Consider the following 21483-nt stretch of genomic DNA (forward strand, 5'->3'; position numbering starts at 1 on the left):
AGCCTCCCAACACACAATTGGTTGAGGCTGCAGGCTAAAACTGAAAGTAAAACTAAACCTGCAAGGAGGCAAATTGCTGGGAGGTAGAGGTAGAGGCAGAATTTAATTTTCTTGTGCCAACTAGCCTGCTAAAAGTGCAGGCAAGGAGGTAAGTCAATAATTATAAATGTCTGTAGAATGTTCAAATTATTAAAGGACTCGTTTTTAAAAGACTAGTTTATTATTGTTCTAGGCCAGGGATAGGCAAAGTTGGCTCTTAGAAACATAGAAACATAGTAGACTGATGGCAGAAAAAGACCTCATGGTCCATCTAGTCTGCCCTTATACTATTTCCTGTATTTTATCTTACAATGGATATATGTTTATCCCAGGCATGTTTAAATTCAGTTACTGTGGACTTACCAACCACGTCTGCTGGAAGTTTGTTCCAAGGATCTACTACTCTTTCAGTGAAATAATATTTTCTCATGTTGCTTTTGATCTTTCCCCCAACTAACTTCAGATTGTGTCCCCTTGTTCTTGTGTTCACTTTCCTTTTAAAAACACTTCCCTCCTGAACCTTATTTAACCCTTTAACATATTTAAATGTTTCGATCATGTCCCCCCTTTTCCTTCTGTCCTCTAGACTATACAGATTGAGTTCATGAAGTCTTTTCTGCAGAACTGAACACAGTATTCCAAATGGGGTCTCACCAGCGCTCTATATAAGGGGATCACAATTTCCCTCTTCCTGCTTGTTATACCTCTAGCTATGCAGCCAAGCATTCTACTTGCTTTTCCTACCGCCCGACCACACTGTTCACCCATTTTGAGACTGTCAGAAATCACTACCGCTAAATCCTTCTCTTCTGAAGTTTTTGCTAAGACAGAACTGCCAGTACAATACTCAGATTGAGGATTCCTTTTCCCCATGATTGGCTCAGGAATTCTGGGAGTTGAAGTCCACAAGTCATAGAAGAGCCAACTTTGCCTATCCCTCTTCTAGACAGCTTAACAAAGTGAACACATTCCATTCGACAGGTATCAAGGTTAAAATTGTACTGTTAATGACACGTTGATGCCTTTGCTGTTGTCAAAGGACCAGACCAAGCATCGCTTCTCACCTGCTGAATGCTTCTTGGCACCTGGTCGCCTCTGAAGGTAAGTCTCTGACTGCCGACTCCCTGTATCGAGAGAGAGAGAACTCTGTGAAAGCCATCAAAGAAGGTGGATTGTTGATGAAATAAATGAACGATAACGGCGACGACGCAATCGAAGAAGCTCCTTTGAGAAAAATGAGGAGGTCCATGGAATCCCAGGGTTGATCCATTCTCCTGGGTGTTAAAAAATATACTGTATATCAGCGGTCCCCAAACTACGGCCCGCTGAGGTCTTTTAACCAGCCCGCGGCAGCACACGAGATTTTACCGATCGATATAAGAGAGAGAAAGAGGGAAAAATAGAGAGGGAGAGAGAAATGAAGAGGAGAGATAGAAAAGGAGAGAGAGAAAGGGAGAAATAGAGAGAGGGGGAGAGAGAGAAAGTGTGAGAGATACAAAGAGGGAGAGTTAGAAAGAGAGTGAGTGAGAGAAAGAGAGAAAAGAGAGAGAAAGAAAGAGAGAGGGAGACAGAGAGAAAAAAAGAAAAAGAGGGAGAGATAGAGAGGGAGAGTGAAAGAAAGAGGGAGAGATGGAAAGAGAGAGAGAGAGAAAGGAGAAAATGATGGAGGGAAAGAACGAGGGAGAGGAAAATGAAACAAATGAGAGAAAAGGAAGAGGGAAGAGAGAAGTGGAGAGGAAGGAGGGAGGGAGGGAAGGAAGGAGAAATGGAGTTGGTTGATTTAAGTTTAAATTTACTTGTTAATAAAGAAGTATAAATTACTTTATTACTTAATTATTAATTACTTATTACTTCTTTATTTTAAATATTGTATTTGTTCCCATTTTGTTTTTTTACTTTAAATAAGGTATGTGCAGTGTGCATAGGGATTTTTTCATAGGGTTTTTTTATAGTCTGGCCCTCCAACAGCCTGAGGGACAGTGAACTGGCCCCCTGTGTAAAATGTTTGGGGACCCCTGCTGTATATGAACCAGACCAACCAGTTTTTCAAAGAACATTGCTTGGGATTGCTCCTTAACCAAGACAGTTTTGAGTCCTTATTTATTTCTTTAATCGGCAATAGAGGTGGGTTCCTGCCCAACAAAGGCCTGCAGTCTTCGGCGCTACCAGTGCGCCCTCCGAGTCTATTGTGGGTGGGCACGGGTCTGGCAGATGTATGGCCGCCCATCGGCGCCAGGTTTGGTTTCTGCACGTGCACAGCAAGAAAAATATCGTGTGAGGACGTGCTCACGAGCGAGATTTTGGTGATTTTCGCCAATATTTTTGCTTCCGTGCATGTGCGAAAATGGTCAAAATCTTGCTTGCGTTTTCACGTGAGATTTTAATTGCTGCACAGTGGGAAGTTTTGAATAAAATTATGGATTGTGTGGAGATGAATAGATTGACTTTGAAACTTAAAGACAAAGAAGATTCCGATTACTGTAGAATTTGGGGAAATTCTATAGTAATCCCAGCGACCAGTTAGGTCCCACAGAGTGGGTCTTCTTCGGGTCCCGTCAATCAAACAATGTCGCTTGGCGGGACCCAGGGGAAGAGCCTTCTCTGTGGCGGCCCCGGCCCTCTGGAATCAACTCCCCCCAGAGACTAGAATTGCCCCCACCCTCCTTGCCTTTCGTAAGCTGCTTAAAACCCACCTCTGCCGCCAGGCATGGGGGAACTGAGATACACTTCCCCCTAGGCCTTTAAAATTTTATGCATGGTATGTCTGTATGTATGATTGGTTTTTACATAATGGGTTTTTAACTGTTTTCAGTATTGGATTATTGTTATATACTGTTTTATTACTGTTGTTAGCCGCCCCGAGTCTGCGGAGAGGGGCGGCATACAAATCCAATAAATAAATAAATAAATAAAATTCTATGAGTGGATAGAGAGTTAAGATTTATTGATGTTTGATGCTTTAATAATAAAATCAAGATAAGAGGATTGAGTTTTAAATATTATAAATTGATAAAATCGAGATAAGAGGATTGAGTTTTAAATATTATAACCCATATGGAGGAGATGAGTAATGGTGGCGGCACCATGTATTGATATAGCGCATGCACAGAAGCAAAAAACCAGTGAAAGTCATCAAAATCTGGCTCTCACGTCTTCACGTGAGATTTTGCATTCTGCGCATGTGCAGAAGCCAAATCTCATGCAGGCGAGCACATGCAAACTCGGGGGATGCATGCGCATCTCCATCTTTCCAACTGAGTCTGCATACTGGATCGTCCATGCAGCAGCTCACTACTGGACCAGATGCTAAAAGCACGGCCTAGGAAGATGTTGCTTCGAACCCATCAGCCAGCAATTGAAAGAAGAATTTTTCCATTTTAGAATATGATAGACTTGATGGAACATTTTAGAGGTTTCTTTTGTTCGCTTGGGGAATGATGTTTCCCTAAAATGGAATGTTTGGGGACCAAGGTTTCTTTTTCACTGTGGGAGGAATTCTACTACCATAGAAAGAGTAATGCGTGATACTTACTACCATATATGGTGGATGTGTCCAGAAACCAAAACGTTCTGGTTTATGATCAAAAATTGGTTAAAAGAAATACAGTGATATCTTGTCTTACAAACTTAATTGGTTCCGGGACAAGGTTCTTAAGGTGAAAAGTTTGTAAGACGAAACAATGTTTCCCATAGGAATCGATGGGAAAGTGATTAATGCGTGCAAGCCCAAAATTCACCCCTTTTGCCAGCCAAAGCATCTGTTTTTGCGCTGCTGGGATTCCCCTGAGGCTCCCCTCCATGGGAAACCCCACCTCCGGACTTCTGTGTTTTTGCGATGCTGCAGGGGAATCCCAGCAAGGAAATCCCAGCATCGCAAAAACGAGCACTTCGCTGGCAACGGAAGTCCGGAGGTGGGGTATCCAAGTGAAGGGAGCCTCAGTGAAATTGCAGCATCGCAAAAACACGGAAGTCCTCGAAACCCCACCTCCGGACCTCTGTGTTTTTGCGATGCTGCGATTTCACTGAGGCTCCCCTCGCTGGGAATCCCCACCTCCAGACTTCTGTTGCCAGAGAAGCGCCCGTTTTTGCGCTGCTGGGATTCCCCTGTGGCATCACAAAAACACGGAAGTCCGGAGGTGGGGTTTCCCATGGAGAGGAGCCTCAGGGGAATCCCAGCAGCGCAAAAATGGGTGCTTCACTGGCAATGGAAGTCCAGAGGCAGGCATCCCAGTGGCGGCGGTGGGTTTGTAAGGTGAAAATAGTTTGTAAGAAGAGGCAAAAAAATCTTAAACCCCGGGTTTGTATCTCAAAAAGTTTGTATGACGAGGCGTTTGTAAGACGAGATATCATTGTATTAGATTATGAATTAGAATTAAAACCTGAGACTTATCTACTAGGAATAATTAGAGGACAACATGAGAAACCTAATTATTACTTAATAATGTATTATGTATGTATTAACTGCGGCTCGATTGGTTTTCGTTCAAAACTGGAAAAAAGAAAACGTACCATCTGAGGATCTGGCAATTAGGAAAATTATACAATGTGCAAAATGGAGTAAACTTACATTAGAGTTACAGGACAAAGAGGAAAAAGATAACTATACGGTATGGGGTAAATTTTCTAATTGGATTTATGGAAAGAAGAGACTAGGATAAATTTCTTTTTAAAAAAAAGAAAAAAGGAGAAAGAGACGGGAAAAAATACACATTTCCTTCCATCTGGCTCAATTAGAATACAGTAGTACCTCTAGATACGAGCTGCTCCACATGCGAGTATTCCAAGATACGAGCCACAAGGGGAGAGAAATTTCTTTTCGAGACCAGAGCTCAAATTCGGGATACAAGCTGAGCGTCCACTAGGTGGCGCAAGAATCCTTGCTTCTGGTTATCTCGGCAGGGAAAAACAAAGCCTAAAGCCATTTGTTCCAGATACGAGTTGTTCGACATACAAGCTCCCTTCTGGAACGAATTAAACTCGTATCAAGAGGTACTACTGTATTTTGATCTTCCAGGTCAAAATTTCAGAGCCTCACCTGCAGGGGTCATGTGATCTTCTCCCAATGTTTTCTCTGCTAGGAAACTCTCTGGATAGGGGGGTAAAAAGGCAAACACCACGTAATACATCATATTATTTTACACACTTTTGGGTAGTTGTCAACGGTCTTATATCAAAGTGAGTTCCTGATTGGGAGAAAAGGACACAGCTGAGTGGCAGGTCCGTTAGAGCAGAGGGCGTCAATATGGGGGTTAGCAGAAAACGAAACCGGAATAAATGGTGCTGTCTCAGTGGCCGAGCTGTAATCTGCTCTGAAAGAAGGGTGACTCGTGGTCCTGGTCTTAGGGTATTAGAAAGGGACAAGGGAAGGGAACTGATTGGTGGACTATCTCCGGGACCGCCTTCTGCCGCACGAATCCCAGCAACCAGTTAGGTCCCATAGAGTTGGCCTTCTCCGGGTCCCGTCGACTAAACATTGCCGTCTGGCGGGACCCAGGGGAAGAGCCTTCTCTGTGGCGGCCCCGAACCTCTGGAACCAACTCCCCCCAGAGATCAGAGTTGCCCACACCCTCCTTTCCTTTCATAAGCTCCTTAAAACCCACTTCTGTCGTCAGGCATGGGGGAATTGAGATATTCCCTTCCCTCTAGGCTTATAAAATTTATGCTTGGTATGTCTGTATGTAGGATTGGTTTCTCAAATTAGGGTCTTTTAATTTAACTTAAACTTAAATATTAGATTTGTTTATATTGTCTTATTATTGTTGTTAGCCGCCCCGAGTCTACGGAGAGGGGTGGCATACAAATCTGATAAATTAAATAAATAAATAAATAAATCATCCAATAGTTCAATGGTTTGAACCCTTTGGGGGTCAGATGACCGTTCCACAGGGGTCGCCTAAGCTAAAACCATGGGAAAAGACAAATTTCCCATGGTGTTAAGAACTAAAGCTTCTATTCTGGCGCCTTTTTACCATCCAACCAATCAGGAGTTTAAAGTGGGCGTGTCCCTCTGACCTTCCTGCCAATCAACTTAAAGCTCTGTTGGGAGAATTGGGGCTAGACTTATGGTTGGGGGTCACCACAGCATGAGGAACTGTATTAAGGGGTCGTGGCATTAGAAAGGTTGAGAACCACTGCAATAGTGGGACCAACGAAACCCGCCAGCCAATTACTGTATCTTTCAGGCTTAGCCGCGTCTCCAATTGCCCAGCGAGTTGCTGGTAGATGGGGAGGCGATCAATGCCCATCAAGTGATAGCGTTCTTCTATTTCTAAAGTTATTAACTAGTGGAACAGCTTGCCTTCAGTCATCATGGTCACTGGGGAGGTTTTAAGAGGAGACAGGACAGACACTTGTTTGAAATGCTACAGGTTCTCTTGCTTGAATTGGACTAGAAAACCTCCAAGGTCCCTTCCAGATTCTATTCTATTCTATTCTATTCCACTCTATTCTCATTCCTATTCTATTCTATTACATTACATTCCACTCTACTCTATTCCCATTCCCATTCCTATTCTATTTATTCTATTACATTACATTCCTTTCTATTTTCTATTCCATTCCATTCCATTCTATTCTCTATTCTCTATTCTATCTATATCCTACTTTTGTATTCCATTCCACTCCATTCCTCTCCACTCCACTCTACAGTGATCCCTCGATTAGCACGGTCTCGATTAGCGCGAAACGCTGCAACGCGGTTTTTCAAAAAATATTAATTAAAAAATAAGTCCGCGCTAGTTCTCTCTCTCTTTCTCTCCCTGTTGCCGGCGTGGTATATGAGAGAGAAAGAGAGAGGCAGAGGTCGGGCGCATTACCGGAAGGTGGAGGCGGCGTGGGGACGCTGGGTGCCGGGGACACCGAGGAGGGGGTGGACGTGGCCTCTCAGCTGCAGAGCCGAACAAGGGCGGAGGCAACGGCGGAGTCCGGCGCTGGGGCCATGCGGGGCCGCTCATCCAGGGGGGCGTGGACTGGCAAGTCGCCCTCCTTTCTCTTTCTTTCTCTCTCTTATACCACACCGGTAACAGGGAGAGAAAGAGAGAGAGCGGAGGGCACCTTGCCGGTCCACGCCCCCCTAGATGAGCGGCTCCGCATGGCCCCAGCGCCGCCCAGGCAAAGGGGAAACCCCAAGATCGCTTGCCGCTTGCCGTATTGCAGCGAAGGAGGCGAAGCAAGGCTCCAAGCTGCAATACGGCAAGCGGCAAGCGGCAAGCGATCTTGGGGTTTCCCCTTTGCCTGGGCGGCGGGAAGACCAAGGGAAGGTTCCTTCAGCCGCCCAACACCTGATCCGCTCCGCAGCGCGGCAGCAGCGAGGAGCCGAAGATGGGGTTTCCCCTTTGCCTGGGCAACGGGGAAACCCCATCTTCGGCTCCTCGCTGCTTCCGCGCTGCGGAGCAGATCAGCTGTTGGGCGGCTGAAGGAACCTTCCCTTGGTCTTCCCCACTGCCCACACGCAAACTCCACCATCTGCGCATGTGCGGCCATGAAAAAAATGGTGCGCATGTGCAGATGGTGTTTTTTACTTCCGCACCACTATAACGCGGAAATCGATTAGCGCGGGAGGTCTTGGAACGTAACCCCCGCGCTAATCGAGAGATCACTGTACTCTATTCCTATTCCATCCATTCCATTCCTTTGTATTTTCTATTCCATTCCATTCCATTCCATTCCATTCTCTATTCTATCTACCGGTATATCCTATTTTCTATTCCATTCCACTCCACTCCACTCCACTCTACTCTATTCCTATTATATTCCTATTCCATTCCATTCCTTTCTATTTTCTATTCTATCTATATCCTATTTTCTATTCCATTCCATTCCATTCTACTCCACTCCACTCCATTCCCATTCCATTCCATTCCTTTCTATTTTCTATTTTCTATTTTCTATTTTCTATATTTTCTATTTTCTATTTTCTATTTTCTATTTTCTATTTTCTATTTTCTATTTTCTATTTTCTATTTTCTATTTTCTATTTTCTATTTTCTATTTTCTATTTTCTATTTTCTTTTTCCTATTTCCTTTTTCCTTTTTCCTATTTCCTATTTTCTATTATTTGTATATTTTCTATTTTCTATTCTATTCTATTATATTATTAAATACTTGGAGGGGGGGTGAAACTTTGATGTTGTTACATCTGTGTCAACAGTAAGACTGCTTTATGCACAAAAAAATGGAAGGACACTTTGATTGCCACAATAGACCAATGTTTGCAAAAGTTGTTGGAGTTACCAGGGATGACTAAATTGACTGCTTTGATCCAAGAACAAAAGACAATCACTTTGGTTTCCACTTGGAAGCCGCTTCTAGACCTTGTGCTCGAGGTAGGTGGGTGGTTGGAAATGAAATTTTGATTTTGGGTTTTACCAATTAGATAGCTTCGTCTTTATAGAAATTACTAGTTTGTATTATTATGTAAAAGTAAAAAGAGAGTTGGAAATCAATGCATTTTTTGTTTGTTTCCCCCTTCTTTTCTACACTTCTCTCTCCCTTTTTCCCTCCCTTATTTTTCCTATTACAGTAGTACCTCTAGATACGAGCTGCTCCACATGTGAGTATTCCAAGTTACGAGCAGAGAGGCAAGCAAAATTTCTGTTCTACATACGAGCTTAAATTTGGGATACGAGCCGAGCGTCCACTAGGTGGCGCAAGAATTGCATTTTTTCCAGTTATCTCCGGGTGAAAAGCCAAATCTAAATGCATTGGTTCGAGATACGAATTGATCGACATATGAGGTCGGCTCTGGCACAAATTAAACTCGTATGTCGAGGTACCACTGTATTTTCTTTTGGAATCTTGTATTTTACATTACAAATTCACAAAAAGATCCTTCCTCAATTATTACTGCAAGAGAGGGGGAAAAGCGAATAGCAAGGGCCAGTAGCATCTGGAAGGAGGCCACAGACTAAACAAAAGGCAAGTAATAGGTGAAATGACCTCCCACAGCTATAAAAATAGAAACACAAAACTCCTTCTCAACCGGTGTAGAATACCTGTGATATATGCGCAGGTAGCAGAACTGGGCTCGTTTCTCGGTTTAGCTTGACCTTCTGTGTGGTGTAGGGCTTCCCCAAATGTACGCATGTTACACCATCACTCCGCAGTCTGCATTGGTTGCCGATCAGTTTCCGGTCACAATTCAAAGTGTTGGTTATGACCTATAAAGCCCTTCATGGCACCGGACTAGATTATCTCCGGGACCGCCTTCTGCCGCACGAATCCCAGCGACCAGTTAGGTCCCACAGAGTCGGCCTTCTCCGGGTCCCGTTGACTAAACAATGTCATTTGGCGGGACCCAGGGGGAGAGCCTTCTCTGTGGCGGCCCCTGCCCTCTGGAACCAGCTCCCCCCAGAGATTAGAATTGCCCCCACCCTCCTCGCCTTTTGTAAGCTTCTTAAACCCCACCTTTGCCATCAGGCATGGGAGAACTGAGATACTCTTTGCCCCCTAGGCCTTTACAATTTATGCATGGTATGTTTTTGTGTATGTTTGGTTTTATAATAAGGGTTTTTTTTAGTTGTTTTAATATTGGATTGTTACATGCTGTTTTTTATCACTGTTGTTAGCCGCCCCGAGTCTACGGAGAGGGGCAGCATACAAATCCAATAAATAATAATAATACAGTATTCCCTTGATTTTCACGGGTTTGAACTTCGCGAATAGCCTATACCACGGTTTTTCAAAAAATATTAATTAAAAAATACTTTGCGGTTTTTTCCTATTTCCTATACGGTTTTTCCCACCCAATGACATCATATGTCATCGCCAAACTAATAATTTTTGCAAATAAATAACAAAAAAAATAATTATTGTTAATAAATAATTATGCTTATAAATATCAGGATCACTAAGTGTCTTATTCAATGGTGAGTACCAGTAATAATGGTGAGTAAATGCTTGTTAAGGGAATGGGAAATGGTAATTTAGGGGTTTAAAGTGTTAAGGGATGGCTTGTGATACTGTCCATAGCCAAAAATGGTGTATTTAGAAACATAGAAACATAGAAGTCTGACGGCAGAAAAAGACCTCATGGTCCATCTAATCTGCCCTTATACTATTTTCTGTATTTTATCTTAGGATGGATATATGTTTATCCCAGGCATGTTTAAATTCAGTTACTGTGGATTTATCTACCACGTCTGCTGGAAGTTTGTTCCAAGGATCTACTACTCTTTCAGTAAAATAATATTTTTTCATGTTGCTTCTGATCTTTCCCCCAACTACCTTCAGATTGTGTCCCCTTGTTCTTGTGTTCACTTTCCTATTAAAAACACTTCCCTCCTGGACCTTATTTAACCCTTTAATATATTTAAATGTTTTGATCGTGTCCCCCCTTTTCCTTCTGTCCTCCAGACTATACAGATTGAGTTCATGAAGTCTTTCCTGATATGTTTTATGCTTAAGACCTTCCACCCTTCTTGTAGCCCGTCTTTGGACCCGTTCAATTTTGTCAATATCTTTTTGTAGGTGAGGTCTCCAGAACTGAACACAGTATTCCAAATGTGTTCCAAAATTCCAAAATTCCAAATTCCAAATTTACTTCTGCATCTCTACTTCGCGGAAATTCGACTTTCGCGGGAGGTCTTGGAACGCATCCCCCACGGAAATCGAGGGAACACTGTAATAATAATAATAATAATAATAATAATAGTAATAATAATAATAATAATAATAATAATATGAACTGCTGTAATTCGAGGACCACCTGTACTTGGCTGAAAGACCCACGAAAAATACCAAAAACATCCCAGGAGAAAACAATGGCAATTTTTCAACTATTGCTAAAAAGAACAACATGAGTTTGTCCAGGAAGTAAAGACAGACTGAGCTCAGTTTGGAAAATTTAATCTCAATGGATTAACACAAGCTCAGCGTAGGTGAGGCGTCCATTGAAGTCTGTGATTATCCTTGGCAAAGTCCCCTTTGCCCATAGATCATTCATTTCCAACATGAGAATCCTAAACACAGAAGTTACCAATATTTTGCATATCCTTACAGCGTACTGCTCAAGTCAGGGTCGCTGTCGCTTTCCGATTTCGGGAGAATCGCCGAAGGGATTTCGTCGATCGTACACCGTAAGTCTTGAAGGAGTTGTTTTAAGTCTCGCAACGGATCCTCCTTGGTGTAATTAAGCTTGGATGGCATCTGAATGGAAAGAGGGATTTTTTTTAAAAAGGCTCGTGAGGATTTGATTAGTGAAACACACACGTGAAGGAAAAATACATTGTGTATAAAATAGTTTAAGTTTTATTTTAAGAAACATAGAAACATAGAAGACTGAGGGCAGAAAAAGACCTCATGGTCCATCTAGTCTGCCCTTGTACTATTTCCTGTATTTTATCTTATCCCAGGCACGTTTAAATTCAGTTACTGTGGATTTACCAACCACGTCTGCTGGAAGTTTGTTCCAAGGATCTACTACTCTTTCAGTGAAATCATATTTTCTCACGTTGCTTTTGATCTTTCCCCCAACTAACTTCAGATTGTGTCCCCTTGTTCTTGTGTTCGCTTTCCTATTAAAAACACTTCCCTCCTGGACCTTATTTAACCCTTTAACATATTTAAATGTTTCGATCATGTCCCCCCTTTTCCTTCTGTCCTCCAGACTCTACAGATTGAGTTCATGAAGTCTTTCCTGATACGTTTTATGCTTAAGACCTTCCACCATTCTTGTAGCCCGTCTTTGGACCCGTTCAATTTTGTCAATATCTTTTGGTAGGTGAGGTCTCCAGAACTGAACACAGTACTCCAAATGTGGTCTCACCAGCGCTCTATACAGCGGGATCACAATCTCCCCCTTCCTGCTTGTTATACCTCTAGAAGACTCGGAGTTAGTATTGGAATCGCAATAGCGTAACCAACATGGCTCTGATAATAAATCAAACATGTGAAAGAATTGGACTGGAATCTGATTTAATTCTCAGATGCTATTTGGGGCGTTGACAGAAGGCCTGACCCACAGTGCCTCTGCAAGCAAAAACGGAGCTCAAGAGTGATGTGTTTTGCCCCTCCCGAGATCCGTTTTCGGTGATGGATGGTTGAAGGAGGCCATCGCAGCCGAATACAGAGTTCACAATCTCGTATTTGCTGGCAAAGCACTCGGGCCATCACAGCCGCCCCGATATGAGTGACATCGAGCTGGCCACACCCACCCCTGGCTCCCCAAGGTCAAACACAACCCTCATGTTGCCCTCAATGAAATTGAGTTGATCCCGCTATATAGAGTGCTGGTGAGACCACATTTGGAATACAGTACTGCGTTCAGTTCTGGAGACCTCACCTACAAAAAGATATTGACAAAATTGAATAGGTCCAAAGACGGGCTACAAGAATGGTGGAAGGTCTTAAGCATAAAACGTATCAGGAAAGACTTCATGAACTCAATCTGTATAGTCTGGAGGACAGAAGGGAAAGGGGGGACATGATCGAAACATTTAGATATGTGAAAGGGTTAAATAAGGTCCAGGAGGGAAGTGTTTTTAATAGGAAAGTGAACACAAGAACAAGGGGACACAATCTGAAGTTAGTTGGGGGAAAGATCAAAAGCAACATGAGAAAATATTATTTTACTGAAAGAGTAGTAGATGCTTGGAACAAACTTCCAGCAGACATGGTTGCTAAATCCACAGCCACTGAATTTAAACATGCCTGGGATAAACATAGATCCATCCTAAGATAAAATACAGAAAATAGTATAAGGGCAGACTAGATGGACTAGAGTTTCTATGAGTTTGATACCTCTGGTTTAGTGTTTCATCATATATTTTGTAAAAGAATCTGGAACTCTGACCAATGACCAAATATTACTTTGTAGTTGCATACCAGGGGTGGATTCCTCCCAGTTTGGGCCAGTTCACGATGATGTCACAGAACTGGTTTGGTCAGTGCCAGTCCATGTATGCTGACATGATTTTTATTTTTTTATTTTTTCCTTTTTATTCTGAGCATGCACAGAAACTGAGTTTCTGGTACTGTGCATGTGGTCGCCATCTTATTTTCACTTCCCCCCCTTTTTTTTCAAATTTTTCAGCACTGCATACGCACATGCGCCCAAAGCACTCGAGCGTCCATGAGATGTGTCCATGCGTCACACCTGGTGGGCGCATGAGTGCTTTGGGCGCACATTCCAGAAAGAGGAAATGGGGGAGGAGAGTAGGGGAAGGTTTGGTAGGGAAGGTTTGCCTATTTGCCGATGACTCTAAAGTGTGCAATAGGGTTGATATTCCTGGAGGGGTCTGTAATATGGTAAATGATTTAGCTTTACTAGATAAATGGTCAAAGCAATGGAAACTGCCGTTTAATGTTTCCAAATGTAAAATAATGCACTTGGGGAAAAGGAATCCTCAATCTGAGTATTGCATTGGCAGTTCTGTGTTAGCAAAAACTTCAGAAGAGAAGGATTTAGGGGTAGTGATTTCTGACAGTCTCAAAATGGGTGAGCAGTGTGGTCAGGAGGTAGGAAAAGCAAGTAGGATGCTTGGCTGCATAGCTAGAGGTATAACAAGCAGGAAGAGGGAGATTGTGATCCCCTTATATAGAGCGCTGGTGAGACCCCATTTGGAATACTGTGTTCAGTTCTGGAGACCTCACCTACAAAAAGTGTTTTTAATAGGAAAGTGAACACAAGAACAAGGGGACACAATCTGAAGTTAGTTGGGGGAAAGATCAAAAGCAACATGAGAAAATATTATTTTACTGAAAGAGTAGTAGATCCTTGGAACAAACTTCCAGCAGACGTGGTTGGTAAATCCACAGTGACTGAATTTAAACATGCCTGGGATAAACATAGATCCATCCTAAGATAAAATACAGGAAATAGTATAAGGGCAGACACGATGGACCACGAGGTCTTTTTCTGCCGTCAGTCTTCTATGTTTCTATGAGGAGAGACAAGAGGCAGCCCAGAGCAGAGCTGGATAGGAGAGGGAGGAATAGAGTTAAAATGGCCGCCGTAATGTTTCATGATCCGGAGCAGACACAGTACTTACATGAGAGATGTGACCTGCAAACGTTTGACATGATGGTGCGCTGGATGAGTGAGGCAAGGTTGAATAGCGCTGCTTTGATGAGGAGGATCCCAGAGTGTAGCCTGGTCCTTGCAGCTCCTGGAGAAGGAGGTATTTAATGAATAGCAATAGCACTTAGACGTCATTATCTCTTTTATTTATTTATTTATTTTATTCATTTATTCATTAGATTTGTATGCCGCCCCTCTCCGTAGACTCGGGGCGGCTAAGAACAATAATGAAACAACATGTAATGAATCTAATATTTAAAATAATTTTAAAACCCTTATTTAAAAAAACCAAACATACACACAAACATACCATGCATAAATTGTATAGGCCTAGGGGGAAGGGAATATCTCAATTCCCCCATGCCTGACGACAGAGGTGGGTTTTAAGGAGCTTACGAAAGGCGAGGAGGGTGGGGGCAATTCTGATCTCTGGGGGGAGTTGGTTCCAGAGGGTCGGGGCCGCCACAGAGAAGGCTCTTCCCCTGGGTCCTGCCAAACGACATTGTTTAGTCGACAGGACCCGGAGAAGACCAACTGGTCGCTGGGATTCGTGCGGCAGAAGGCGGTCCCGGAGATATTCTGGTCCAGTGCCATGAAGGGCTTTATAGGTCATATAGGTTTTATTCATTAAACATGAAACTCAGTCAACTGAACATTTTAAAAAGTGTCACAAATACTATTGACTGGTGCTAAGGGTTGATACAGGTTGCTTCCAGGATCCTAGGTATTAACCAAGTAACACTTAGACATCATCATCATCACATAAAACAGTAATACACAGCAAACCAGATTTATGTGCTGGATTTTGTATCACAATATCACAAGTCGAACACTTCTCAAGCGTCTAGGACTATGTGGTGTATTTTTGTATGATGCGCGCAGATCCAAGGACAGTGGCCTTTTGCAACTGACAGATCGTGATTTTGTCAATTTCCGTGAAGTAGAGATGTGGAAGTAAATACAAAATTTTTGGCTATGAACAGTATCACAAGCCATCCCTTAACACTTTAAACCCCTAAATTACCATTTCCCATTCCCTTAACAATCATTTACTCACCATTATTGCTGGTACTCCCCATTGAATAAGACACTTAGTGATCCTGATATTTATAATCTTATAATCTTGGAAAAATTATAAAATTATAAAATTCTGCTGCACGAATCCCAGCAACCGATTAGGTCCCACAGAGTGGGCCTTCTCCGGGTCCTGTCAACTAAACAATGTCGGTTGGCGGGCCCCAGGGGAAGAGCCTTCTCTGTGGAGGCCCCGACTCTCTGGAACCAGCTCCCCCCAGAGATTAGAACTGCCCCTACCCTCCTTGCCTTTCGTAAACTTCTCAAAACCCACCTTTGTCCTCAGGCATGGGGGGACTGAGATATTTCCCCCGGGCCTATATAATTTATGTATGGTATGTTTGTATGTATGTCTTTTTAATAATGGGGTTTTTAAATATTTTAAATTGTAAATTATTAGTTTTGTCATGAACTGTTTTATTGTATTGTGAACCGCCCCGAGTCTACGGAGAGGGGCGGCATACAAATCTAATAAATAAATAAATAAGCAAACAAACAAACAAACGAATGAATAAATAAATAAATAAATAATTAAACAAACAAACAAAAAACAAACAAACAAACAAACAAATATAAACATACTGAAATTATTTATTAACATTTTTTTTTGTTATTTATTTGCAAAAATTATTAGTTTGTTGATGACGTATGACGTCATCAGGCGGGAAAAACTGTGTTATAGAAAAAAACCCCGCAAAGTATTTTTTAATTAATATTTTTTTTAAAAAACGTGGTATAGGCTATTCGCGAAGTTCGGACCAGGGAAAATCAAGGGAACACTGTATTTTGAAGACTTACTTTCGTGTCTAAAGTGTGCTGGAGTTTGTAGCGCATCACTTCTTGTTCTTGCCGTTGAATGATGCATTGACACTCTGCAAACTGGAGAGACGCCTGGGTAAAATCAGGAGGGAGTTATTTACTATTTGGGACATGATTTACATCCAGTATTATTAGTCACATATAAGACATATACTGTGTAAGCGGTTTCCCGTAATCTAGAACAGTTTTTGAGAAAACAGTAGAATAGGATTAAGTATTATATCATTTAGCAATAGTCTACGGAGAGGGGTGGGATACAAATCTAATTAATAATAATAATAATAGCACTTATTTATTTATTTTATTTATTTATTAGATTTGTATGCCACCCCTCTCCGAAGACTCGGAGACTTAGACTTATATACTGCTTCATAGTGCTTTTACAGCCCTCTCTAAACGATTCTTCCCCCAATTCCAAAACCTTCAACCTTACATTATCTACAATAGACCTCTCCCCTTTTCTAAGAGGTCTGTAAGGGGCGTGCATAAGTGCACCTTTGTGCCTACCATTTGTTCTGTCGAATCCTCCCGAAAAGTCAGATACAAATTTCAGACACACACACGTTTGAAAATTCAAAACAATGTTTTTTATAATGAAAATTCACTTAAACTAAGCCCTCTTTTTGTATAGCAAAGAGCACTCGTCTCCAAACAAACTGGTAATTGGTACAAGTCCCTTATCAGTTCTGTGATACTTAGCTTGCAGCTGTGAGGCAATTCACAGTCCTTCTTCTTTCACAAAGTGAAACACCCTTTGCTCTGCTTTAGTTTCAAAGCAGGGGAAAAGCAACACACCAAGGTCGAAGTCAGCAAGGCAGGCACGAAACACAACGATCAGATAATCCTCCACAATGGCCAAACCCACAGGCTGCTCTTTATAGCAGCCTCACTAATGACCACAGCCCCACCCAACCACAGGTGGCCTCATTTTCTTTGATAATAATCTCTCAGTTGTTGCTGCCTATGCATTGCTCTCCGCATGCGTGGCTGTATCATTAACTCTTGTTCTGAATCCAAGGAGGAGAGAGATAATTGATCTCCTTCTGAGCTGTCTGCCACACTCTCCTCCTCCCTGTCACTCATGTCTTCTTGGTCAGAGGAGCCTTCATCATCAGATTCCACCGGGAGCAAAACAGGCCTGCAGCATGTGGATGTCTCCCCCACATCCACAGTCCTTGGGGCAGGAGCTGGGCCAGAGCTAACCACAACACCATTCCTCTCCTAATGTCTTTTTATCTTTTCTATCTCTACTTTATACTTATATTATGTTAAACATACTGCAATACAAGGCTATATTTGTATGACAAATAAATAAAAATAAAATAAAATTTACAGAATCAGCATATTGCCCCCAACAAGTCTACAGAGAGGGGCGGCATACAAATCTAATAAATAATAATAATAATAATAATAATAATAACAACAACAACAACAACAACAACAACAACAACAATCTGGGTCCCTATTTTTCAGGTCCGTTGCCATTTTAAACAGTCACTAAGCGAATAGTGGTATATCAAAGGCGATGAGCAGTTGGGTTTAAGGAAACTTACTTTATCTAGAGCCGCTTCCATCGTCACCAGTTTGTCTTTCAAACGCTTATCCTGGGACTTCAGGATTTGCAATTCTCCAGACAACCTGTTGTTCAAAGAAGCCATGCAGCTCAGCTCTTGAGTTAACCGGTTCCTCTCTTCTTTCAAGTAATGTTTTTCCTGCATAGACAAGGGGGAAAAAACACACACCAAAAAAATCAGGTTGCAAAATCTTGAATAGAATAGAATAGAATAGAATTCTTTATTGGCTAAGTGTGATTGGATGCATAAAGAATTTGTCTTGGTGCATAGGCTCTTAGTCTACAAACAAGGATCACCCAGAAAGCAATGCACCACATGTTTGGGCCATTACAGGATGCCATTCGCAGAAGATATTTTGAGGATGACGAAGAGGTGATTTGCACAGTGCAGAAATGGCTTTGTGACCAGAACAAGGAGTGGTACGGGAAAAGGCAGGGAGAAGCCTCCGTGGGGCCTCTCTAGGAATCTCCTGGGAGGAAACAGGGCCGGAAAAGGTGGGGAGAAGCCTCCGTGGGGTCTCTCTAGGAATCTCCTGGGAGGAAACAGGGCCGGAAAAGGCAGGGAGAAGCCTCCGTGGGGCCTCTTTAGGAATCTCCTGGGAGGAAACAGGGCCGGAAAAGGTGGGGAGAAGCCTCCGTGGGGCCTCTCTAGGAATCTCCTGGGAGGAAACAGGGCCGGAAAAGGCGGGGAGAAGCCTCCGTGGGGCCTCTCTAGGCATCTCCTGGGAGGAAACAGGGCTGGAAAAGGCGGGGAGAAGTCTCCGTGGGGCCTCTTTAGGAATCTCCTGGGAGGAAACAGGGCCGGAAAAGGCGGGGAGAAGCCTCCGTGGGGCCTCTCTAGGAATCTCCTGGGAGGAAACAGGGCTGGAAAAGGCAGGGAGAAGCCTCCGTGGGGCCTCTCTAGGAATCTCCTGGGAGGAAACAGGGCTGGAAAAGGCAGGGAGAAGCCTCCGTGGGGCCTCTCTAGGAATCACCTGGGAAGAAACAGGGCTGGAAAAGGCAGGGAGAAGCCTCCGTGGGGCCTCTCTAGGAATCACCTGGGAAGAAACAGGGCTGGAAAAGGCGGGTAGAAGCCTCCGTGGGGCCTCTCTAGGCATCTCCTGGGAGGAAACAGGGCTGGAAAAGGTGGGGAGAAGCCTCCGTGGGGTCTCTCTAGGAATCTCCTGGGAGGAAACAGGGCTGGAAAAGGCAGAGAGAAGCCTCTGTGGGGCCTCTCTAGGAATCTCCTGGGAGGAAACGGGGCCTCCACCCTCCCTGTGGTTTCCCCAATCGCACACATTATTTGCTTTTACATTGATTCCTATGGGAAAAACTGCTCCTTCTTACAAACTTTTGTACTTAAGAGCCTGGTCACGGAAACAAATTAAGTTCGTAAGTGGAGGTACCACTGTACGTTATAAGCAGTGCGTCATCGTTGAATTTCTCACTGCGGAGAAATAAAATGTTGGGAACATTCACAAATGTTTGTGTACAGTTTATGGAGTTTGCAGTTGTGTGGTTAGTCGCTGGGCACAGAGGGTCAAAACAGAGGCCGTTAGAGCTGATTTGCACAGTGCAGAAATGGCTTAGTGACCAGAACAAGGAGTGGTACCGACAGGGCATACACATCCTTGTCTCTAGCTGGAGGAAGGCCATAGAACGGGACGGAGATTAAGTAGAAAAATAGGGAGTGTAGAAGAAACATCACTCTTTCTTATGTGTAAGTTTCATTGTGTTCAATAAATAATTGTTGAAGGAAAACAATGTGGTGCATTACTTTCTGGGCGGCTCTCGTATAAATAACTCAAGGCAGCCAGTAATGGATTCCTACTGATACGGTAAAGAATGCCACCCGGTTCTTATCTAGAAAAGTTCTTTAGTGGTGTTCTTAAGTAGAGGCACCACTGCATTTCATTCTTTCAATCATATTGTAGACAGATTTGCACGCATAATAATCTTTCAGTGTTTGGCCTGAGGATTGTACTGAGCTACGTTTATCGCAGTTCAATAATTCAGCGATGTGGACCTTTGTTGCATTCGTCATCGCTTCCTCCAAGAACTTGATCTTGCTCTGCAACGCGTCGATCTGCCCTCGTTTGGCTGTGATTTGCTTCTGCATCCCCATCGCGACTTTCATGGCTGTCGAAGAGAAGATGATCAAGGCATTTAGTGGACCAAAACACAATACTATCTTACTATACAACACCACCACTAACTACAGACCACTACTAACCACACCTATGCGAAGGTGCATTACTGTTTATACAATTCTAAACCAATCAGGTTGTAGCTTAATCATGGTGACTTAGCAGTCTTTCCACTTTGCATAATTACAGCCTTTCAACTGTAAATGGAATATTATCTCAGGACAGTAGTAATCCTGACACAGGGGAGATAGGATAGTTGTGTTCCAATATCTCAGGGGTTGACACAAAGAGGAGGGTAGGCCTAAGCATGGGGTCTGTCTGTCTGTCTATCTATATCTATCTATCTTTCTCTCTCTCTATCTGTCTATCTGTCTATCTCTCTCTCTATCTGTCTCTCTCTCTCTCTCTACCATCTTCTATCTATCTATCATCTATCTATCTACCTATCTATCTATCTATCTATCTATCTATCTATCTATCTATCTATCTCTCTATCTGTCTATCTCTCTCTCTGTATCTCTCTCTCTCGATCTATCTATTATCTTCTCTCTCTCTATATATATATATATATCTACCATCTTCTATCTATCTATCATCTATCTATCTATCTATCTATCTATCTATCTATCTATCTATTATCTTCTCTCTCTCTCTCTCTATCTCTATATATCTACCATCTTCTATCTATCTATCTATCTATCTATCTATCTATCTATCTATCTATTATCTTCTCTCTCTCTATCTCTCTCTCTATCTCTCTATATCTACCATCTTCTTTCTTTCTTTCTTTCTTTCTATCTATCTATCTATCTATCTATCTATCTATCTATCTATCTATCTATCTATTATTTAAAAAAACCAAATAAAGTCCAGTTGTCTCTTGAAAAAACACTTGAGCATCTCCTCCACAAACAATGGAAAATAATTCTATACAAGGAAAGTAGTACTGTTACCATGGCCATCCGAACCTTCCATGGTCTTCAAAGTAGCCCTGGTTTGCTCCAGTTCAATCTGAGCAGATTTCAGCTGCATTTTCAGCTTGCTCACAATGGTTTCCATGTCTTCATTCTTCTCTCGGTAGTCATTCCTGATGATTTCTGCTTCCTCTGCAGAGAAAGAGAAACGAACCCAATCAAATCACGCTGGGCTTGTGTTAAGGGGCGAGTACAAGTGCACTAGAGTGCCTTCCATCCCCTGTCCTATTGCTCTCCTATATCTCCTATACCTTTCTTCTATTCCTATATCTCTTCTTCTATTCTTTCATTGATATGTTCTATTACTATACCTTCTTTTCTATTCTTTCTTAGATATATTTTACTCTGAGTATCTCCTCTATAACCTTCATCATGTATTTTACTATGTGTATGTAGATATATACCCACTAAAAACCTCATTGTGTATTGGCAAAATAAATAAATAAATAAATAAAATGCTACATCCGTGGTAAATAAAACCCAACACAAATTCAGTTCAGGAATAGAGAGACTCGCTGGGAATTCAGTAGTTAGAGGAAGGCACAGTAATTAGCAAAATTTATGAATGCGCTGAGATGGATAGGCTAACAATTGACTTGCGAGGCCAGAAAGACTCAGAGTATTTTGAAATATGGAATAGTTGGTACCATTGGATTGAGCATAGAAAAACAAAAGTAAAAATAAAGAGTTAAAATAGAAGCATAACATGTAAACATGTATATAGAAAACTATTTTATCTATTGCAATAATGTAATATCAGTACAATATGCCCAAATATATAAAATGTGAGTAACTAAAAAAAAAAGAGAAGAAGATGATGATGTAACAATGCGGAATTACTTATTGTATTATTGTTTTTGC

The 21483-nt window shown here is 42.3% G+C and overlaps 1 protein-coding gene across 2 annotated transcripts in view; it reads right to left on the reverse strand.

The window, feature by feature from the left end:
• CCDC158 (coiled-coil domain containing 158) overlaps positions 1–21483 on the reverse strand; it is a 78938-nt gene that overhangs the window by 16638 nt on the left and 40817 nt on the right. For both annotated transcript variants that reach the window (XM_070756911.1, XM_070756910.1), the window contains 8 exons: positions 20602–20754; positions 19528–19640; positions 17503–17661; positions 15929–16021; positions 14028–14144; positions 11036–11184; positions 5075–5125; positions 1104–1163 (listed from right to left, as the gene is read on the reverse strand). In XM_070756911.1, the coding sequence (XP_070613012.1) occupies positions 1104–1163; positions 5075–5125; positions 11036–11184; positions 14028–14144; positions 15929–16021; positions 17503–17661; positions 19528–19640; positions 20602–20754 (895 nt within the window). The remainder of the gene's footprint in view (positions 1–1103; positions 1164–5074; positions 5126–11035; positions 11185–14027; positions 14145–15928; positions 16022–17502; positions 17662–19527; positions 19641–20601; positions 20755–21483) is intronic.

This window comes from Erythrolamprus reginae, chromosome 7, assembly GCF_031021105.1.
Source record: "Erythrolamprus reginae isolate rEryReg1 chromosome 7, rEryReg1.hap1, whole genome shotgun sequence".
Taxonomy (NCBI): Eukaryota; Metazoa; Chordata; class Lepidosauria; order Squamata; family Dipsadidae; genus Erythrolamprus; species Erythrolamprus reginae.